We start from the raw sequence: 21,799 nt of genomic DNA, 5'->3' as shown, positions 1-21,799 counted from the left end.
CAAAATAAATGGTCATATATCGCCGAGAAGAAGTCATATTGCAAACACCAGCTGTAAAGCATAAACATTGGTGTAAAAATGTAAAGCATACCCAAAAACATCCATGTAAAAATATAAAGAACGCTATGAATAATGTAAAACATATCTGAAAACATCCATGTAAAACTGCAAAGCCTATCTAAAATCAGTTATGTAAAAATGTATATACGTATGTGTTAAAATATCAGCTGCAAACATAATAATATTTTTTTGATATATTCCTATCTGCTTTAAAAACGATAAAATATTCCCGACTGAAACGTTTTCAAATAACTCTTTCCAAAGATTGAACGTCATAATATGTACTGCGCTGCGTAGCAAAGTCGATTAAAATATGTTTAATAGTTAGCGTTGTTTGACATGGTACACACTCGGGTTGATCTTTTTTCAAAAGATAAGAATGTTTCAAACGGGTATGACCTATTCGACAGCGAGAAAGAACAACTTCCTCCCTGCGAACAGATCTGTTCCCTTGGTGCCATTCCCCTAGACTAGGTTTGATATCATGAAGTTTATTGAATAAAGCATTGTTCCATGACGATTGCCATTTAGGTAAAATGTATTTGTTTATATTAGGCCTAAAATCGGTATGTGGTAATTTCAAATAGACTGTGATAATGAAAGGGATTTCTTTCCTGCAATATCAGCATCATCGTTTCCATGGATACCAACATGACTGGGAATCCAACATAATATGACAGACTTTTTTAAAGATAGTACATGAACCCTGAGAAGAATATTTTGAATGAATGGTTTTTCAATATTTCGGTTATGAATTGACTGTAAAACAGAAAGCGAGTAGGAAAAGATGATAAATTTTTCTTCACTATTTTTTGATGTAAAATTTAGAGCTAAATCAACAGCTTTGGCTTCGGCTGAAAATATTGTTGCACTATTTGGCAAACGTAACCTTGACTGATGAAGGAGGCTGACAGCAGCACAGCCTACCTTTGACTGATCTTTTGAACCGTCTGTGTAAATTTGACTTGATTTCATGATATTTGGACTTGAATATTTCAGGTTTTGTTTCAGACTTTTGACGTCACTGTGAAGTTATCAGACACGGACTGTAGTGACAAGAACGACTACAATTCAATTTTGTAAATAATACATACCGTAAAATTACATTAGATATAACTTTACCATACACTTCGTAAGAAGAAAACATACAAGTATAGTATAATAAAATGTGAAAAGTAAAACTAATAGAACATTCTATATTATGGATATGAATAATACACTTTTAAAGACACTATCTAAACAGTATGAACATTATAAGCAAACATGTAAACTCAAGTTTATATCTTGGAGAGAGTGTATATAGTCTTTAACACATATTCAAGATTTAAAAATTTATCTGTAAACAGGGAGTTCGTTTACTTCATTCCATCACAATAATCTAATAAGGGAAAAACCAATAATTCACTCCTTTAAAAATAGCATACTGACCGCTTGTCGGGTGTATAAATAGCATATAGGTGAAGGTTGGGAGATTTAGAAAGACTGCACGTGGATATCGTGATAGTAAAGTATAGTACAGAGAGGAATGTCATTCATTGACAATTTCGTAGTAACAGTAATAAGTTTTATTCAAGCATATTAGAATACGTTAGAGTATTCTCAATGATGACTATTTGATACAGGGAGTATGCAACCTTATAGTTTTACTTGAGTTCATATGAAAAAAAAAAACCAAAACTGACTTCAGATATAAATTATAAACTTTACATACCGCAATATTACATTGATACTGATAGGAATTTCGCTGTAGATGTATGAACAGAGCACAGCACAGAGAGTCAAAACACATATTATAGCTAAGAATAGTGCAATACTCGTAACATAGAAAAATGATAGGAACATTCTTGGTTATGGGCTTGATTATTGAAGAACATATTAGAAATATTGAATCCAGTATGTGTATGATTAATATCTCTTTAACACTTAATGATATAAAAAAATTCTTTTATAAATGAACGGCATATTGAAAGAGTGATTTTCTATACAGTTTCATGTATTGCAATTGATCTAAAATATTCTATCAAAAAAAAAAAAATTTAAACTATAAAATTAAAAACTCCCCTATGGAACCCGGATCATCCTTTAATCAAAAAAAGTAAAACAACTAAAAGTAAAATGGAAAAAAACTTCCTTATGTGTTGGAAAAAATCAATATAAAACAATACATTAAGGTTTTAATTACGGCTAAGGGCAAATTACTGGGTTTTTACAATGGGTATTTAAAAAAAATCATTTGAATGGTTTGTTTGTTTACAGGTGTTTAAGGATTTTATCGAAAATAGACCTTCACTGACTGACCTCCATGGCCAAGTGGTTAACGTCGCTGACTTCAAATTACTTGCCCCTCATCGATGTGGGTTCGAGCCTCACTCAGGGCGTTGAATTCTTCATATGGGGAAGCCATCCAGCTGGCTTACGGAAGGTCGGTGGCTCTACCCAGATGCCCGCTTGTGATGAAATAATACAGGGGCTTCCGGGGTCTTCCTCCACCATTAAAGCTGAAAAGTCGCCATATGACCTATAATTGTGTCGGTACGACGTTAAGCCCAATAAAATAAAGTCAGTGACTGTTACTATCAATGAAAAGTTATTGTATAATTATACAATGTGTGACAGAATTATAAATATATATTTGCACTCACTATATGTTTGTATGAAAACAACGTTTGTGTTGATAGAAACAACTTATTGCAATAATATCACATGTGACTCTTCTGACGATCTGACGCTAATCGCATTTATTAACATATCTTGAACAAAATAGCGTGGTTCTATAGAATCCCTTAAAATTGGACACCAAAATATCAGAAATAACATTAACTTAGAGCTAAACCTAATTTTACTGATGGTAAAATTTACAAAATTGACACTACTATAATTATGTTTTTCTTGACCCTATAGATATCTTAAATATTTTCATCGGCAGGCGTATTACAGTTTAAAATGAATGGGTCTTTTCGGCTGTTTTACTAAGATGATTGATTTCCTTAGTTTACTTATCTTATTTTTCAATGAAAATATATGTATATATGCTTGTATAACAGATATTCCAATAAAACTTGTGGGTGATGGCAACGATGCCGCCGGAAGAGTAGAAATTTTACATGACGGCTATTACCATACAATATGTGGAGAGAATTTTGGCAAGCCGGATTTAATTGTTATATGCCGAATGCTCGGATTTGAAAACATTCCGTTAGTATATTTTCTACAACATTTTTAACTTGATTTATGTGATCAAATGTTGTTTTTCTGACATGTTTTTTTTTTCAAGTGTAGCACTTTAATAATGCATTTTGTAAAAAAAAAAAACACACACATTTACGCCCATAGCACTATATGCGCTATAATCAGGAGCTGGGATAATCCGCATGATAAGATATCAAAGCATTAAACTGAACATTTATTCCTCAGTTTGTTGGCATAGATAGTAAACTACAAACAAGCTCTTCTGTATCAAGAAATCAGATTTTTTCTGTCAATTAAACTTACATTTCTACACCGTTTCTTAAATCTTTAGACGGTCTGCTTACTGGGGATACCTTCCAACGTATGCCCAAGATATCGGAACAATGGGAGCCCTCTCATCTCAACTGCGACGGCTCTGAACTTAATATTGGACAGTACAATGTGGCGCATATATGCCAGCTAGCACTCGGTATTGTGATCATTCCAAGGACGTATTCGTAAATTGCAATGGAGGTTAATTTTGTTTTATTGTTAAAATATCTCCTAGATATTACATGCTCTTATATTTAATTAGCGTAATTATAACGTCTAAAGAGTACAATACAGGCAATTTTTTGTCATCTATATCTGCTTACAGGAATTGGCTACTGGTAGTCTGAAAATGAAATTATTCATGGCATTCCGCGAGGAAAAAGTTTGCATCTAGTCAGTAACTAATCAAACTGTATTGGAAATTTCATTCTAAGCAGCAGGTTCGCCTTTGGGCTGGAAATGATTCATTTAGGTATCTATCCGTAGAAATTTGCCGGAACAAATCTCAGGAAGACAGCTAGATTCCTTTATTGCCCGCTATTTAGTATAATCAACTCGTTTATAATTGTAATCTACTCTTGTTACAAAAGTGTCTGGACTCCTACATTCAAAGCTACTGTGCGGAAAAAAATCCTTCTTTTCTTTCTACAGCTCCTGAGAGAATAAGATTAGTTGGTGGGAATACAAATAGCTCAGGAAGAGTCGAAATCAACGTGTCTGGCAGATGGGGAACAATCTGTGACAGTGGTTTCGGCAGAACTGATGCAATTGTTATTTGTAGAATTCAAAAATTTCCCCACCCGTATGTATATCTCTTTATAATATGTTTCAACACATAACCACAAATATTCGTTTTAAGTGCAAAATTAATACTCGGTATCGTCAATTTGAAATGACTTCTGATCCACGCCAGGGTAAAAAACAAAGCACACCAACAACTAAATAAAACAATATTTACTCAATAACCAATCTTTATACAGGGAACGAGCACAAGCATTTTCCAATGCACACTATGGTCAGGGCAATGTCAGTATTGTTATGTCCAATTTACAATGCAACGGAGTAGAGGTAAACATCGGACAATGTAACCCAAGTATGTATACGGGAAGCTGCTATCATTCAGATGATATTGGGGTGGACTGTTGCCGTAAGTTCATTTAGTATTGTCTGATAGTATCAAGATGCGTGATGCATCTGTGTTTTGTCTATTTTCATAATTTACATTTTTTTTTCTTGAACGTGTGCTAACGGATTTAACAAAGAACGAATGTAACATTTTAACAAAATTCATGGCTAAAATTTAAGTTTTGTTCTACTTTTAGCAAACAGCAGCTTTATGAGTTGATCATTTACACTTTTATATTTAGATCATTTAGAAAATATATCCTTTTTAAAAAGCAAGATTTGTGATTTGCATTTATTTTGAATTTTCCTTGTGGCACACAAGATTGAAAACGACACAAATCACCAATAGAAACATCAAGAATCGTTTTGCATTTTAGATTTTAGGCTTACCATCTGCATTAAACACAAAATACTAATATATCTGTTTTCTATTTAAGCTAACTGTGACAGTGCTGGACAAATAGTAGGGAAGTAGCAGAATCGAAGAAAGATGTTCTAAAATAATTGTCAAAATATACAGTCGGATTTTGCTTGTTTCGATGTCTTATTTTCTAGAAATACTGCTTTCACAAGTTTTGTTTGTTTTTGTTTGTTTTGGGTTTAACGCCATTCCTCAACAGTATTTCAGTTATACAACCCGGAAAGTTAACCTAACCAATGTTTCTGGATTCTGTACCAGTACAATCCTGTTCTCCGCAAGTAGTTGCCAACTTCCCCACATGAATCAAAAGTGGAGGACGAATGATTTCAGACACAATGTCTTGTATCAAATCGTCACGGAAAAGATACGCCTCGCCCGGGGATCAAACTCGAGGCCGCGATCCGTAGATCTGCGCTCACCCTACTGAGCTAAGCGGGCGGGTGCTTTCATAAGTTATGCCAGAACTATTTCAGTTTTCGTAAGATGAAAGCTGTTATTCTTCAGTACTCTGAAGACCTAGACGTATAAGAATATTTGAATACTTGAACAAGAGAGTGATTTGTTCTATACCTATATAAATTCTGTCAAAAGTACGGCTTGCATAGTTGTGAACAGGAAAAAGGTCCATATTGTACTTTTTGTATTGTATATTGCGATGTTTCGTGGCAGTAACTGTAAAATCAACTTAAGTGTGTGAAGTGATATTTTTGGATGATTTCATTTGCTGTTCCACGAATATGCTTTGTTTTCAATCAAATAAGTGATGTGCTTATCCGAGAAATTTAACGCACGGTAAAATGTTTCTCCGCGAAATATAGGTTTGATCATACACCGTGTAATAAAAGGGTTATTCTAATAGAAGATCGCCGATCTGGAATTTTGTATTCGGCTCTCGTGGATTTCGCATGGTCGGGTCAGACTTGGCGCTTGCGCACCTCTTGAGATCGCATCTAGCAAAATCCATTCAAGCAAATAGACCATTCTACATCAAGCTACTGTAATCATAACCCCATTATATTTTGATAAACAGCTATTCAATAAAACATATTAAATCAGACAATACGTTTTCTTTTTTTGATACATAACTATCAAAATATATTTCCGCATTGAACAGGATGTTAAATAGAGGATATTTGTTTGTTTTAGTGTAAGATCGAAATATATTTCACCGAGTGAATGGAGACATTGAATTAAGGTAAATATCTATTCATTCCACGTATGTAACTAATACATTTATTTATAAATATAAAGAAATAAAATTAAATTGTTCATATATAGAAATGTAGCATTTACTTGATTTTATAGGGAATCGATCCGAAGCGACGAAAATCGGGATCGATACCTCTACGGTAACATGAGATATATACCGAATGAGATATACTATCAGATTAAAAAAAAATGTGGTCTTCCGGCACGTGCACAGAGCGTGTGACTTCGGATTTTTTTGAATACGCATGTTCCTTGTGCATAATAAGCGTCCACATAACTTGTCCGAACCGCAACGCCTTGCACATCAGTACAAATATGGGCAGTATTGTTTCTACTTTTACATGATACAAATGCGTATTTCTGGGCAAGCTGATGAACTATAAAGATTCCCGATTGAAGCATTGCCTTATTTCATATTATTAAAATACTTGCTTGTATTTAAAAATCACCGCCAGTATTGCTGACTGAAACACGTTGATTTTCAGGTGTTTTAAAAAGGGATCTCGTCAATGCTCTGAAGAGGAAATGGGCCGGCTTTGGATCTGGATCGGGTAATCCTGCACCAGGATAATGCTCCTGAACTCAGGGCCATCTCTACACAGATATTACTTTCTAGGATTTGAACTCTTGGAACACCCTCCCTACAGCCCTGACTTAGCGCACATGGATTTCAAAACGTTTCCCGAGATTAAGACTTCCCTCCGTGGACAACGCTTCCATGACATAGGCAACCCGTCGAAAAGTTTCACAACTTGACACAGACTGGTACCGGGAGACATTAGTCCAGGCACTTCGGAATTATTAAGAAATGAAATGATTATTTTCGGTGTTCATGCGAAATGAACGACAGAATAGGATCGGCAAATCCATGAATCGCGCTAGGGATTTATGTTTATTTTGCCGATCCTATTCTGTCGTTTATTTCGCATGAACACCGAAAAAAATAGTTTCATTTCTTATATTTACATTATATTTCCATTCCATTTGTAAACTATATAATATTATGAATTGCATATAATTTGTAGCATTTAACATTAAAATCGGCTTCCCGGCCATTCTGTTCACCAGACGGAACAACTGCGACGTCATCTAAGGAACGTTCTGCCTGACATTACGCGGACGTCGTCAAAACAGCGGTCGGTTATCACTAAGCAGCGATAACGTAACTGTCGTGCCTTTCCTTTTGCTGTTCATACGAAATGAACGTCAAAAGTTTCAATGGAAAAGAATAGGGCGAATGTAAATATTGGCCCTTGAATTACTGAAAATCGGCCTTTTTACTCTTGTCCGCGCTCTAAGTCAAACATTTCTCATCCGATGTTCACAAAACTTTAACAAAATGTGTTTAACCATAAGTCCTCGGCCAACTTCGATTACCAAAATCAGCCTTTTTACTCTACAAAGGTATATTTGTAGTGAGTAAACAGTATATAACTGTTTAGATGATTAGGCAGTTGTGGGAGACATTCGCTTTTCTCAAAAGCAGCTCTAGTTTAAATATTGAGAAAGGTATACTTAAAATTATTACAGAAGAGTTTTTGATTATAGGCTATAAAGATTATATAAATTTATTTATGTAATAATGATACGCATATCTGCACTTCATTATAAAATCATTGGTTTTAAAGTTTACCGTATCGAAACAACGGGTTTAAAAAGATACGTTGACAACGTTTTACGAATATGAAAGTGTAATACCTCTACAAAATCATTGAACCGGAATATGGCGATGCCATAATGATTCTCAATTACTATTCAGATCTATCATTACTGCGAAGTGTCATAAAAAAGCAAGAGTCGATTTTTGAGGTAAGTAGAGACAAAATTATCTAGTAGGCACAAATTTTAAAAATCAAAGAGCCAGTTCTTAGTGAAAATTATTCAAGCGTAAAATCCGTAGAATCTGCGCTATCACGCTAGTGAAGGAAGAGTGGTCTTGGCGTTTCTGTACTTACTCCGAGTATGGCGTTTCTGTACTTACTCCGAGTATGGCGTTTAAGTGACCATAATCCGAACAGAGCACGTGAATGATGAGCATAAATTGGTTCATTGAAATCCTGCAAGACGTTATGGAGATGAAAAAGCGGATGGTCGGTGGCATAAAAATGGGGATGTATGCTGTAAAAGTAAATGATACCACTGCCGTACTGGATATATATTACATTCACACATAGAAAATATGTCTAGTCCATTACATTCGTTGATTTTCTAAAGGTAACTTGTGTTAGGGGTTACTTTAATCTTTGTTAAGTTTCAATTTTATTCATACACAAGTTTCTACATGTTTATAATACTATTTCGTATTTTTCATTCTTTTATGTGTACTTCCTCGAGTTTTTTTTCTCAATATTTGTAAGGTTTTCTATTTTCCATTTGTTGCTATAGTGGCCTCCGTGGCCGAGTGGTTAAGGCCGCTGACTTCAAATAACTAGCCACTGATCGATGTGGGTTCGAGCCTCACACGGAATGGCCGATGGTTCTATCCAGATGCCCGCTCGTGAAGAAATAATGCACAGAGGGGCGCCTGAGGTCTTCCTCCACCATTAAAGCTGGAAAGTCGCATATGACCTAAAATAGTGTCTATGCGACGTTAAACCTGCTATAAGATTTTACCGTTATTATAAAGTTCATTATTTATAAAATCAGTTCTCATGAATATGAATGGTTATGACATGGACTTAGCCCAGAAAACCAATATCTGAAACATGACATTGTCACCTAGTGTTACATCCAAAATGTAAGGGTATATCTTGGTTTTATGCAAAGTTTCTATCATCTGTTAGTTTGACTAAAGAAACAACACACTTAGCGGTAGTGATGGGCAAATCGGTTAGATTTGCCAACCGGTTAATCGGCATAATCGGGCAAGCCAACCGATTCGATTAATCGGATATAATCGGATAATCGGTTATTCTAGTTGCATATCTGTAAGTTCACTTTACAGTGTATGTTTTATGTCATTACTTAAGAAATGAACCACACAGAGATATCCTATTTCTATTGTATCCCTTCATAAACACGAGTAAGTAAACATCGTAAAAGTAAGATGTTTGTGAAGATAGTAAACTTCAAATAAGGAAGTTGTCTTAATTTCACCAGGGACATATCCAGTGATATTGTGTTATTGAATTGTAAATTATTTGTAGCAAAAAAGTAAAAAGGATTTATTAATTCTTAGTTAACGACTGAAATGTTTTCAATATCGCAAAAATAAACATCAAAAATACCATTGCTTGCGTAAGTGTTACGGCATTCTATGCATACTGCCATACTAATGTAATGAGTTTGGGATGATGGTTTTCCCGGCTTAATTTTCTAAAAGCCATATATCTCCCAAAATGTGGGCGGTAAAGATGACCGCAATTTCTTTCGAGGCATTAAAGGAAGCGTAGAGAAGTTTCCATTGGTGTAATTGCCCCCAAAGGACCGTAAATACCGGAAAGAAAAAGGTCAGAAACAACTAAATTATCCGTTTAGGGTACCAAGTAATTAATCGCTCAGAGAAAAGTAAAGTCGGCGATCGCGATCATGAATGCAACGCCGACGGTTATCCGATTGTCGCCGATTGTCGGCCCATCACTACTTAGCGGCATTCTCTTTTGCCCAGATGTACGAGGGGTGTTCGAAATATATCCAGAAAAACGCTGTAAAATAATAACGGACGCATGAATTTCAATAAAACTTTGCGAGTTTGTATAAACGGGACTTTTGAGCAAAATGAGTGAATATTAATGTCAGCAACTGACTATAACCAAATTCATAGTAGCTATGGCAACCACACCTACTGAAAACCGGCCCAAAAAGTAGAAATTTCTAAATGTATGTCCTTTAAACAAAGTTCTATAACTCTATTGTTTGTAAAGCAATTATCGCCAAAATTGCTGTAATTTTAACGCCAGCTATCAGCGTAACGTTCCTGACGTCACTAAATATTGTGACGTCATTTGACGTTCTGACGGCCATTTTGTTTTGTCCGGTGTGTAAAAATGACTACAGATCAGCGATAAAATCTTGTGTTTTGAATGATGTTTCAAGGAAAGATACTATTAAAATGTTAGAGAAAGCATATGGAATGAAAGCAATGAAGAAATCGCAGGTTTATAGGTTGTACGGGCGGTTTAAAAACGGTCGAGATAGTGTAATGACGAGCCGAGCAGCGGTCGGCCGACGTCAATAACGTCACGTCATGTCACGGAAATCAAGGGACTGCTTGAACTGGACCGCCGCATTACGATTCGCGAAATCAGTGACAAAGTTGATTGCAGCATCGGCACTGTTCATGACATTTTACACAACAAACTTAATAAAAAATCCTATCAGATGGTAAGTCGTTCGAGGCCGTTGTTCAGAGACATAACATTGTCAACTTAATGACGTTAAATGACGTTGGGCCGTTATTCCGATGATGGATACTGTTGACTTCAATTATTTTGTGATATGTGAATTTAAGTGTGCATTGTTATACATATTCTGACTCAGAATTGACCATAGTATCACAGAACGAAATTTCATGTGAATATATTGAATAGTAAAGAAATGGCAACACTTGTAACACTCGTATATGCAATTTCATACTGTATCCTATCCAACCCTTCAAATTAAGTAATGTTACTCATGGCATTCAGCCATATGGATGTTTCATTTATGCTTTGATTTGAAAAAACTTGCACAGAATGTTTATCTTGATGATCTCTAGGCCTGGATCGAAACTGGGTCATGTTAGGTCAAAAACTAGGTCTTCAGGTCAAATCAAAGGAAAAGCTTGTTAACAACCTAGGAGCCATATTTATGATCCTATCTTCATGAAACTTGGTCAGAATATTTATCTTGATAATTCCTAGGCCAAATATAAAACTGGGTCATAAGGGGTCAAAAACTAGGTCACTCGGTCAAATCAAAGGAAAAACTTGTTAACACTCTTGAGGCCACATGTATGACGCTATCTTCATAAAACTTGGTCAGAATGTTTATCTTGATAATATTTTTGGTCAAGTTTGAAACTGAGTCATGTTGGGTCAAAGACTAGGTCACCCGCTCAAATCAAAGGAAGAGCTTGTAAACACTCTATGGGCAATATTTATGACCCTACCTTTATGAAACTTGGTAAGAATATTTTTCTCGATGCTTCTTATGCCAAGTTCGAAACTGGGTCATGTGGGGTCAAAAACTAGGTCACCACTCAGATCAAAGGAAAAGGATATTTCACTGACACAAACAAATTTTCTCTTTATTTCATGTGTAAAACTCTACTTTTGTTGCGTAATTTATAAAATGTCGAAAATCGCGGGAAAGATCAACAGAAAGCATAACACAAATGACGTCATTTTAACGACGTCATCGTCTTTATGGTCCCCGGTATTCATAACGCTCGGTATACAATTTGACTTCAATCGCGACGGAGGACCGGAACTAGTTCGGCAAAAACAGTGAAAAATAAAAATGATAATCTACTTTTTCAAAACTGTGGATTATCACTTTTATTTCACTGAGAAAAATCTATAATTCACTGGAAAACATAAAATAAAAAATGGTAATTAAACTATTGTAGTATAAATTTAAGCATTACGGTAAAAAGATACGTAGTGTTTTAGATCAAAGATAAGCAGATTAAACTCCTAATTAAAACAACAACAAAATAATTAAATATACATAAAGTATAAAATACTAAAATTTAAAATATACTTTAAATTTTTGATTTTTTTCAATAAACGGTGTTTAAAACGTATACCGAGTCCAACAGACAAATAAAACTGGGGGGGTCACCGACTTAGTTTTTTTGGTATATGTGATTTTATTTCCCTCACCCCCATGCGTAAAATGACGTCGCCGCGTATCCTTGTCAACACTGTTACGGGTACTGTGACGACACCAGCAAACAGATTTTCTTAAACTATACATTATTCGACGAGAATTAATATTTCCTTTATGGTGATGTAAAAAACATTGTTTTACAACGACAAGTATTTGAAAAATGAAAAGAAAATCGCCGTTTTTGACTAAAAATTGACGTTCAGTTTCGCAGCATTTTTCGACTTTAAATCAGCATATTACAAAATCCCTTAATTCAAATTTTTGATTTTTTCAATAAACGGTTGTTTAAAATGTATACCGAGTCCAACAGACAAATAAACTGGGGGGATCACCGATTAGATTTTTGGTGCATGTGATTTTATTTCCCCACCCCGTGCGTAAATTTTGTACCATAATTCGACGATCGCAGATACGTTCGAGACATCTAAATTCAGTCATTTTCAAATCGCTTTTAATAATTTTCTATATAATAATGATTTTTTTAAAATCTTTTTCTTATTCAAAGTACTTAATTAACAAGTTTTCCGTTGTAATACACTGCTAAAATGAAGAATTCATACATATGCAATTGTGTAGATAGTTCGGAGTGTTCACATTTGAAACAAAAGTTAAAGCATAATTATTGTAAAATATCATAGATCAGTATTATACAGTAGTTTCATATAGTTTTAAGTTTGCCCTCCACGAGAGTAAAGTTTTTCTTGATATTATCCCTTTTCCTCCATAAGCACACACGCATGCACGCCCGCCCGCACATCCCAATGTCATATATGCTGGTCGTAAATGCACTATGTTGGTTTTCCCATGACACGGCTCAATAAGAGGTATCGCTTTGAATACTATCTTAAAGTTACATTAACGCATAAGCGTAGCTTTATAAAATTCTGATGAGTGAACTGCTAAATTGTTTGAAAATTGTTACATTCTGAATGTTGATATCTCAGACGTTTATTAAAATAAAAATAAATAAAATATAAAATCTTACACATATACATATACTGGTACAAATCCTAGTATCTCGTAAATACGAAACCAAGACCAGCAAGTTTGAGCCGTCGGTCCTATGTACAATGATACGATTCTTGAGTCGCACAAATAGATAATTACAACATAGAATTATACACGTTTAACCGCTGATGAGTTACAGCGAGTTTCCATCACAACCACTGTTTTCTGTGTTTCTTTCTTTTACCCCATCCGCTTAGCTCAGTTCTATGAATCGCTTTTCCGATCCCTGGGTAGGGCGTGACAATTTGGTAGAAGGTATTTGTCCGAAATCATTCGTCCTCCACCTCGGATTTTATGTGGTGAAGTTGAAAGTTACTTGTTGAGGAACACTGGTTAGGTTAACCGCCTATCGTAACAGAAAACAGCGCTAAACCTAAAACAAACAGTTTTTTTTCTTTTTTATTTTATGGAATATTTATCATTTTTAGCAGAGTATGTACTCGTATTTATTATGTCTGATTGGTCTCTAATATTAGGAAAAAATATTATATATGGAATATGTTTTTATTATGTGTCTATGAATACAAGTATAACCTTTCTTTAAACACATCTCTGGAGAGCTAAAACCTCTTTGTAAAGGATGGTGTTTCTATCTAGCGTTGTTAATAAATTACCCCTTTCAGAGCAACAGCCTCCGTACAATGAATATAAATTCTGTTTCCCCGTGGCTGCACTTTATTTGAAATCGGGGTGTCTAACTACTCTCAAAACAATCGAAACAAAACGTAAAATTTATAATAAAATTAAATAAATTTGTGATGTTTATTCCAACGATATTAGGGCTTTTATTTTTTCTTATTATTTTTGTAAATGTTTGCAATATCGTGTATATCAATTATGTATAATCATGAACTTAAGAGGAAATTCAAGAAATCCTTGCAAAGTTGTAAAGGACTCTGTTGACTAAATTCTTCTTAAAATAGGTTAAAAATTGATCACAAGACATACGAGAACCCGTTTAATTACGTATTTGTATCTGGGGTAGGGGTAGAGTAATATAATTCAGCGTAATAATTTCGCCCATGGTAACCGAGTTTTAAAGGCTATTTTGATCTGAAAGTAGAGTTTATCTTAAAATGAAGATTTACAGAAACAAATACTCATTACAATTAAATAAAGTTTTCATCATCATATTACATTTTAGTCAAATTATATTGTTTGGGTTTTACATTAGACAAGATTAAAGCATATTTTTTATTCAAAACTCAACGTCATATGTGACCATGACTGAGAAAATGGGTCCAGATGAGGAATTTTTACAATTTCAGGTTTTTGCATATTTAGAAAGTATATTCATTCAGAAATAAATCCTGAAAATTTCAGATGAAAATCTTCAAAATTGTCAATTTTATGATAGATTTTGTAGCATAGATATTAAAAATAAAAACAGTACATTTCAGTTATCCTTTCTTTCTAGTTTATTTCTCACATACTGGTAATGGTTAACAGTTCTGAAATAAATTTATCTTTTGTTACAATTGCATGATATAAGTAAGATCCCATTCTTAATACACAAAATGATAATCAATTAAAATCTACAACAATTTCTATAAAAATATTTCTAAAATTGTGTTACCATGGCAACAAATATATTAAAATCCCTTTTTTATGATAAAACTTTAAAAAAAAACATGTTAGCTTGAAATAAGGATTTTAAAAAAGTAAAATATTTTAATATGTATTTACAAAAATAAACTGAAAATTTCCCATGAAAATATTAAGGATGTTTGATTTTATGACAGTTTTTGTAACATGGGTAATAACAATAAGAATAAGACAAATTTGTCATTGTTTCTTCATAACTTGTCTATAAATGACTACTTTGGAAAAAAAGAACCTTCTATTACTATGATTTTTTTTTTTTGTGATGCTTACTTAAAACAGAAAAAAAAGCTAATTTAAATCTTTCATATTTTCTATGAAAGCATTACTTAAATTGCATTACCATGGCAACATATGCAATAAATTGCTTTTTCTACAAAATTACTTAAAAATAAAAGCTTAATTTAAAATAATGTTTCTTGTAAGTTGAATATAATGAAGTATATGTATTTGAAAGTAAAATTTGAATATTATATGTGAAAAGATATAAAATGTTTGGTTTTATGACAGATTTCGTAACACCGGTAATAACCACAAGAATAAACTATTTCAGTCGTTGTTTCTTCAGTTTGTGTTTTCACTTATTGGTAATCACTGGCTGTTTTTAAATAAATGAATCTTCTTTTACAAAGAATATTTAGATATTCACTTAAAGTGCAACGATCTAGCTGGCTAAAGTCCTTCACATTTACTATAAAAACATTATCAAATTATGTTACCATGGCAACATATGCATTTGATTCTGTTTTCTACTATAGTACTTTAAAACAGAGCTAATTTGGAAACGTGTTTCAGATAACTTGAATATTATAAAGTGGTATGTATTCAAAAATATTATCTCAAAATTTCATGTTAAAAAGTTAAAATGTTTTGTTTTATGACAGTGTTTGTAACATGAGTAATAACTATAAGAATAAGACATTTCTGTCATTGTTTCTTCATAACTTGCCTTTTACCTGCTGGTAATAAATAACTATTTTGAAGTAAATGAAACATATATTAATTACTATTGATTTTTTTATTGTTTATGCTTATTTTAAAGTAGAATACTAGAAAGTACAGCTAATTAAAATTTTTCCATATTTTCTAGGAAAATTGTGTTACCATGGCGACATATGTTTTAAATTTCCTTTTCCTACAATAATACTTAAAAGCAAGAGCTTATTTTAAAGAAGTATTTCTAGTAAGTTAAATATTTGAAAGTATAAGTATTCAGGAAAGAAATCTGAAAATTTCACATAAAAACTTTAAAACAGCCATGTTCTGTAACAAAAGTTGTTATGTAAGAATAAACATTTCAGTCATCCCTTTCCTCGTAATCTGTTTTTTCACTGGCTAGTTATAACTGACAATACAAAAAAGTGAACATTCTTTTACCATTACATTATATACTGTAGATCACTTATTGAAATACAAATCCATAATTTCAGTGAAATATAATTTGAATTATGTTACCATGGCAACATACATACTAAATTCCTTTTTCTAAAAATACTTTATTAACACAACAGCTTAACTTTTGATGAAGGTTACACTGCTACAAACTCTGATGAAAAGTAGATATTTATTTCCAGCCAATACTTTAATGTTGGTAACTGAAACTACAAGCTTTACTTGATGTTTAACCTTAACAGCTAAACACATCTATATGAACAGCAAAACAGGCTAAAGTGTTGTGTATTAAAACGTTTGAATTCAACAACAATTTCTATCTTTTACATTCACTTCCTTTTTTCAGTTCTCAGAAAAATCCTCGCCAATCACAATTTCAGTTTTCAGTTGAAGTGGTTTGGGACAAACAGAATCCTTTGACTTTTCAGACAAATACTATTCTCTTACGAGTCCATACAGGTACCATTGTCAGGCTTGTGTCATTCCATGTCAATAATATTCGTTTGGCAAGGGGGAGTAGATTTTAGTAAGTTAACTGGACTGTCATTTTTAACACTAACAATCCATGTGTTTCTGCAGACATGATAAAGTGGTAATACTGGGTTATCTTCTTCAAAAGTTTAAAATATTGTGATACGATATTTCTTCACTGGTAGAATGTGACAGGATTTAAATCATTGTTGACCAACTGTGCAGTGTTATGGCCTTTCTTTCATGACTGACACACTGTGTCAGCAATATCATGTATTATTAAAGGTCTCAGCATTCAACCTCCTCCACAGATTCTTCTAAATTCAAAAGTGCAAGTCAGATTCAAACTTTTCATGGTCTGTGATCATTGTTGAATATTCAATCGATCTCTGATATCCTGTAACAAATAAGTAAAACATATTATTTTAAATAATTAACCATATTATTTTAAATAATTAACCTAGGAGTCTCTTTATTTAATAAAAGCAGAGTTATCACTACTTGATAATAGATGATTCTTTAATTTCTTACAACCAATGCTCTAAAATATTGACAAACAGACTGACAACAGCATGCTGTCAGTATATAAAATGTACTTTGTTTGTAGATTTTGATTACTGCAAATAGAATGTTCTAAAAAACATTTTTTGCATTTATTGGGTTAACCCTTAACCTGCTAAATTTGTTAAATTGACTACTCCATCTTTAAATAGAGACAGTACCATTAATAGCTTATATGGGGTTCTCATAGAAAATTTGCAAAGTATCAAACACTGCAGATCATGATCAGACTGCACAGATGTGCAGGTTGATCTTGATCTGCAATGGTTGCAAAGACAGACATAGCTGCCTCATGCAGCCTAAGGGTTAAAAGTATACACTGTTTTAACAGTTATCAAAAATGGTTGTTACCTAGTAAAAGTCTCCACAGACTGTACCACAGCAAGATGTTATTTCTATTCTAGCTAGTAACATTGTCAAAATGGAATACCAGTACAGGTAGTGATGTACCATGCTCACAAGTTGTCTGCCCCTTAACCAACTGAGTTGTTTCAAAAACAAGAGGAAACACTTGCATTCCTGAAAAAAAAAATTAAAAGTCTTTGGTAAAAGTATCTGTTATCTTCATGTATCTCAGGAACCTTTACAGTCTTCATTCTAATCTATATTCTCGGTGCAATAAAACTGGTAAAAAATTCAATCACATCACAATGTCTAAGTCAAGAATGGGTAATTAAATTTGAAAATAATCACATTACAATTAAACTAAATTACAATTAATTGATTTACTTTGAATATTTAATTAAAATTCCTATTATTTAGAACTATATTCTACAAGTTAATGAGATATCAACTTATACACATGTATGTACATGTTGTGTTCAGCATTCAAATCATCCATGTACTTATTGAGTGCCACAGACTTTTCTCAGGCTAATAGCCAATGTCATGAAGACTTTACACCAACTGATCCTCCTCAAAACCAGATTGTTGAAATTAAATTTCAATAATGCCAGTGTTGTCAGTTTAAGCCATTTAATAGTCATAGTACATGTACATACATTGTACAAATCATTAGTGTAGAAGTAGACTTATTTTGAATTGACTCCAACAAAACCTAGACAGAGGTATAAATAAATAATATATTGCATTAAAATTTTAATAAGAGCCATTAGCTGCATGTTACTTACCTGATTCCTCAAAGCACATCCAAAATATGTTACATTTTCTTGGGATCTTAAAGTAAACAGGCCAATTTCCTGGCTGTTGTATGTTATATGAAACAGCTGTATAGTGGAATGATCCATCAAAGGAACAAGGAATATCATCTGAAAGAAGATACATTACATGTACTGTAAACATCACTAAAATCAAAAACTTCATGAATACTAAATTAATAATGTGATTGTGAAAGGTTTCATTAACTTACCACAAAATACTATAAAAGTTATTATACTATGAAACTATTTTTACAGGATCATAAATTGTTTTACACACAGCAAGGCTCAAAAATTTCAAAATTAAAAAGATTTTCATTATACATGTTATATGGCATAAATTCCCACTATCAAAAAAAAAAATCATCCCGTTACAAAACATTCTGAATCAACAATAATAGATCAACAATAATAGAAAAAGAGAGTAGTCACCAGACAGAATTAACATGACTTATGAGACCCACAGCAAAAACAGTTACCATTTTATAAATGGAAGTGTCTAGACATCCGGTAACCAGAAACCTAGCCGGTGTTCTAGCCAATCGGTAACAGGATGCCTAGCCTGTCCAAATTTCTATCCTATAGGGGTTTTCTAGGTGTCCGGTAATCGATTTTCAAATATTGTATACGCCTTGCAGGTGAATATTCAAACCTATGCCAAAAAATGATACAATAAATTTATTTCCTTACAGTAGAGCAAAGGAGGCAATTATCGACCCCTTAAGACCATAATCTACCGTACATATTCTTACTTTCACTTTCGGAGACAAAGTGACGCATATGTTTGAGACAAACTATCATTGGTCGATTTCAACCAATGAAAACACTTGTTACATTACAGAATAAGGTATGGTCTAATATTCTGTCTCGTGACATGTGTCTGCCATTATCGACCCACTTCTGCTATTATCGACCCCCTAGTTTGTTTTTTTTTTAAACTTTGAAAACACTGAAAATCAAGCATAATATTATTATTAACTTAATATTAAGTTAATTTTTATTTGTCCTTTATTGTCATAATTGCAATTTGAAATTATGCAACTGAGCATATAAACAAAGCATCACTTTACTACGATTTCATGGAAAATATTATTTCATGTGTGTTTTTTTTTATTTATAAATTTGGTGTTTCATACTATCACAGTTTCATATTTGGTCTTTTGACTGACAAATTGTAAATGTTAGATAATAGTTATTTGTAATATAACATTAGCCACACACAAGAGATAAATAATTCAAACATTCAAACAAAGTTGATTATCCATTTTTATCTACAGCCTTAACAACATTTTTAGCATTCAATTTTTATACATTTAAAATTAACTTTTTTTAAGTCCTCTGGAGTCAACAAGTGAAGTTCTGGTTGCTTAGTACATTTAATGTGCCACCATCCTGGGCATTCATCACAGCCTTTTCACTCATTTGGCTTCCCATTAGACTGACCACACCCCTGACATTGGTCTAAGCTGTCTGCACTGTCCATCATCATTTTGTCCATCAGAGGAATCGTCAAAATCGTCATAACTGTCACTATCATCATAAATGATAGAAACATCAGACTATGACGAACTTTCAGAGACTCTGCGCTTTTTTTCTTTTTATTTTAGGAGATTTTTAATCCTTGTGATCAACTAAAATGTACATTCATAACTTTATCATGAGTCATCACAGAACATTAGGGTTTCTAACTGACCAATCAGAGAGCTGCATTTTAGAGTACCTGCCAGTTTCCACTTTGGTATAACAAAGTATATTTACAATGAACATAATAGTGACTTTAGATATAAATATCACACTATTTTAGAAATAAAATCAAGATTTTTCACTGCACACGCTTCAGATGATGCTACAAATAACAAAACTTTGAAGTTTCATTTAAATTTTATATTGATTTAATACCTTTATTTTAGTTAAAAGTTTGAGATTTTACACTGAGAGTCTATGATAAAGTCCGAGTAAAATGTAATCAATACCCAAGTGAAATAAGTATCATTCCACAATGTTTTGGACATGTTAAAGTTATGAATTAAGTGCTTTTCTCAAAGCAACAAGAAATTATATAAATTTAATAAATTGGGGGTCGATAATAGCAGAAGGTCATATTTTCAATCTGCTATTATCGACCCCCACATAATCTTTCCAGAAGTTGCAAGAGACTACAAAAATGGCTGATAGAAATGGGTTCTATATGTGTATAGCAGGATTAAATACAAAATTAAACTGATTCGATCCATAAAAACGGTAAATTTGATTTAACAGAAAGATACCTACCTTAACGGACGATGTAGTGGTTGGCACTGAAATTTATCTCATGCAGTCACACTGTATGTAAACATTCAAAATGGCGCATGAAGAAAATTTGTGACGTAAAAATGACAGTGAATGACATGATCACATGATTTCTAGTAATAAATGTGATTAAGTATCAATTAAGGGTGGGGGGTCGATAATAGAAGAGGGTCGATATTAGACTCCTTTGCTCTATTCATATATAAAAAGATCGCCGAACAGCTAGAAAAACATTCGCGGAGAGGCTAGTCGTATTGTTGCCGGACAGCTAGAATGCAGGGTAGGCGTCCGGTTACCGGACATCTGCATATTTCCTTTTAAAATACCTTGGCTACTACGTGAGAGGGGACTTTTCGAGAAATGATGTGACACAGGCAGGCATCTATAAGTCTGCAACAAATTTATTAATTATCATTGCTACTATGGACAATGAACTAATTTGATGAATCCTGGTCTCCTCGAGTAAGAAGCTGCCTGCCTTCAATAATCTTTGTAATAACCCAACGGGCCATTTTATATTAAATACACAGGCATAGTGGAATCATCTGTGTTTAGTGGCCACAGGATAAATTTCCCTCGGTATGTTTTGGATTCACTTCCGGGTAAAAAAACGACTTATTTCACAGTGCTTCAGTGAAAGTTTCAAATATATTAGAGAACTTCATTAACAACTGTTTATAAACGGTACTTACCAAATCAGTAAACAGTATTACAAGTCTCAGATCCCTTCATCGTTTAACAAAAGGTAGTTAAACAAAAGTAAACATCACATGCTTCCCTGTTTTTACTGTTAAAATCCGAAACCTGAAACATAGCGAAGGGGAAACAACTGATTTTCAACGAAATTATTTTTGCCTCAGGCGTAATACCACTATTTTTTTACAGGTCTGATGTCTAAATATTCTTTCTGTAGTAGGCTGTCATCAATCATGTGACAATCAGTCGTACTTAAACGGTCAAACTTTTGCTAATTAAAACATGTGTAAGAAAGCTGCGCGCGTAAACTTGGCGCAACTTTAAACGTCGTTTCTCGATATTACGTCATGCCGCATCTGGACCGGTTTTCAAAGACGACGTCACATATATGCCGCTCTGACGTAACTTTAACGTAAATATCGGGTCTAAGTGATCTCCACAAATTATATACCATTTTAAATGCAGATATTAGTTGACTGAACAGAACGATTTACGA

The 21,799-nt window shown here is 33.4% G+C and overlaps 1 protein-coding gene and 1 long non-coding RNA gene across 2 annotated transcripts in view; one reads left to right on the top strand and one right to left on the bottom strand.

The window, feature by feature from the left end:
- Positions 1 to 5,260, top strand: part of LOC128558666 (neurotrypsin-like) — a 34,145-nt gene extending 28,885 nt beyond the window's left edge. The window contains exons 12-16 of the mRNA XM_053548662.1: positions 3,105 to 3,255; positions 3,581 to 3,762; positions 4,213 to 4,363; positions 4,542 to 4,708; positions 5,124 to 5,260. Of these exons, the coding sequence (XP_053404637.1) occupies positions 3,105 to 3,255; positions 3,581 to 3,668 (239 nt within the window). The 3' untranslated portion in view covers positions 3,669 to 3,762; positions 4,213 to 4,363; positions 4,542 to 4,708; positions 5,124 to 5,260. The remainder of the gene's footprint in view (positions 1 to 3,104; positions 3,256 to 3,580; positions 3,763 to 4,212; positions 4,364 to 4,541; positions 4,709 to 5,123) is intronic.
- Positions 5,261 to 14,530: 9,270 nt separating this feature from the next.
- Positions 14,531 to 21,689, bottom strand: LOC128558665 (uncharacterized). The gene is made up of 4 exons (XR_008371795.1): positions 21,300 to 21,689; positions 18,292 to 18,429; positions 17,513 to 17,680; positions 14,531 to 16,997 (listed from the first exon to the last, which is right to left on the bottom strand). It is a non-coding gene; the product is annotated as an uncharacterized LOC128558665 (long non-coding RNA).
- Positions 21,690 to 21,799: the final 110 nt, after the last annotated feature.

This window comes from Mercenaria mercenaria, chromosome 7 (genome assembly GCF_021730395.1).
Source record: "Mercenaria mercenaria strain notata chromosome 7, MADL_Memer_1, whole genome shotgun sequence".
In the NCBI taxonomy this organism is placed as follows: domain Eukaryota; kingdom Metazoa; phylum Mollusca; class Bivalvia; order Venerida; family Veneridae; genus Mercenaria; species Mercenaria mercenaria.
The sequence above is the reverse complement of the archived record's forward strand: the minus strand, read 5'-3'. Positions and strand labels throughout refer to the sequence as shown.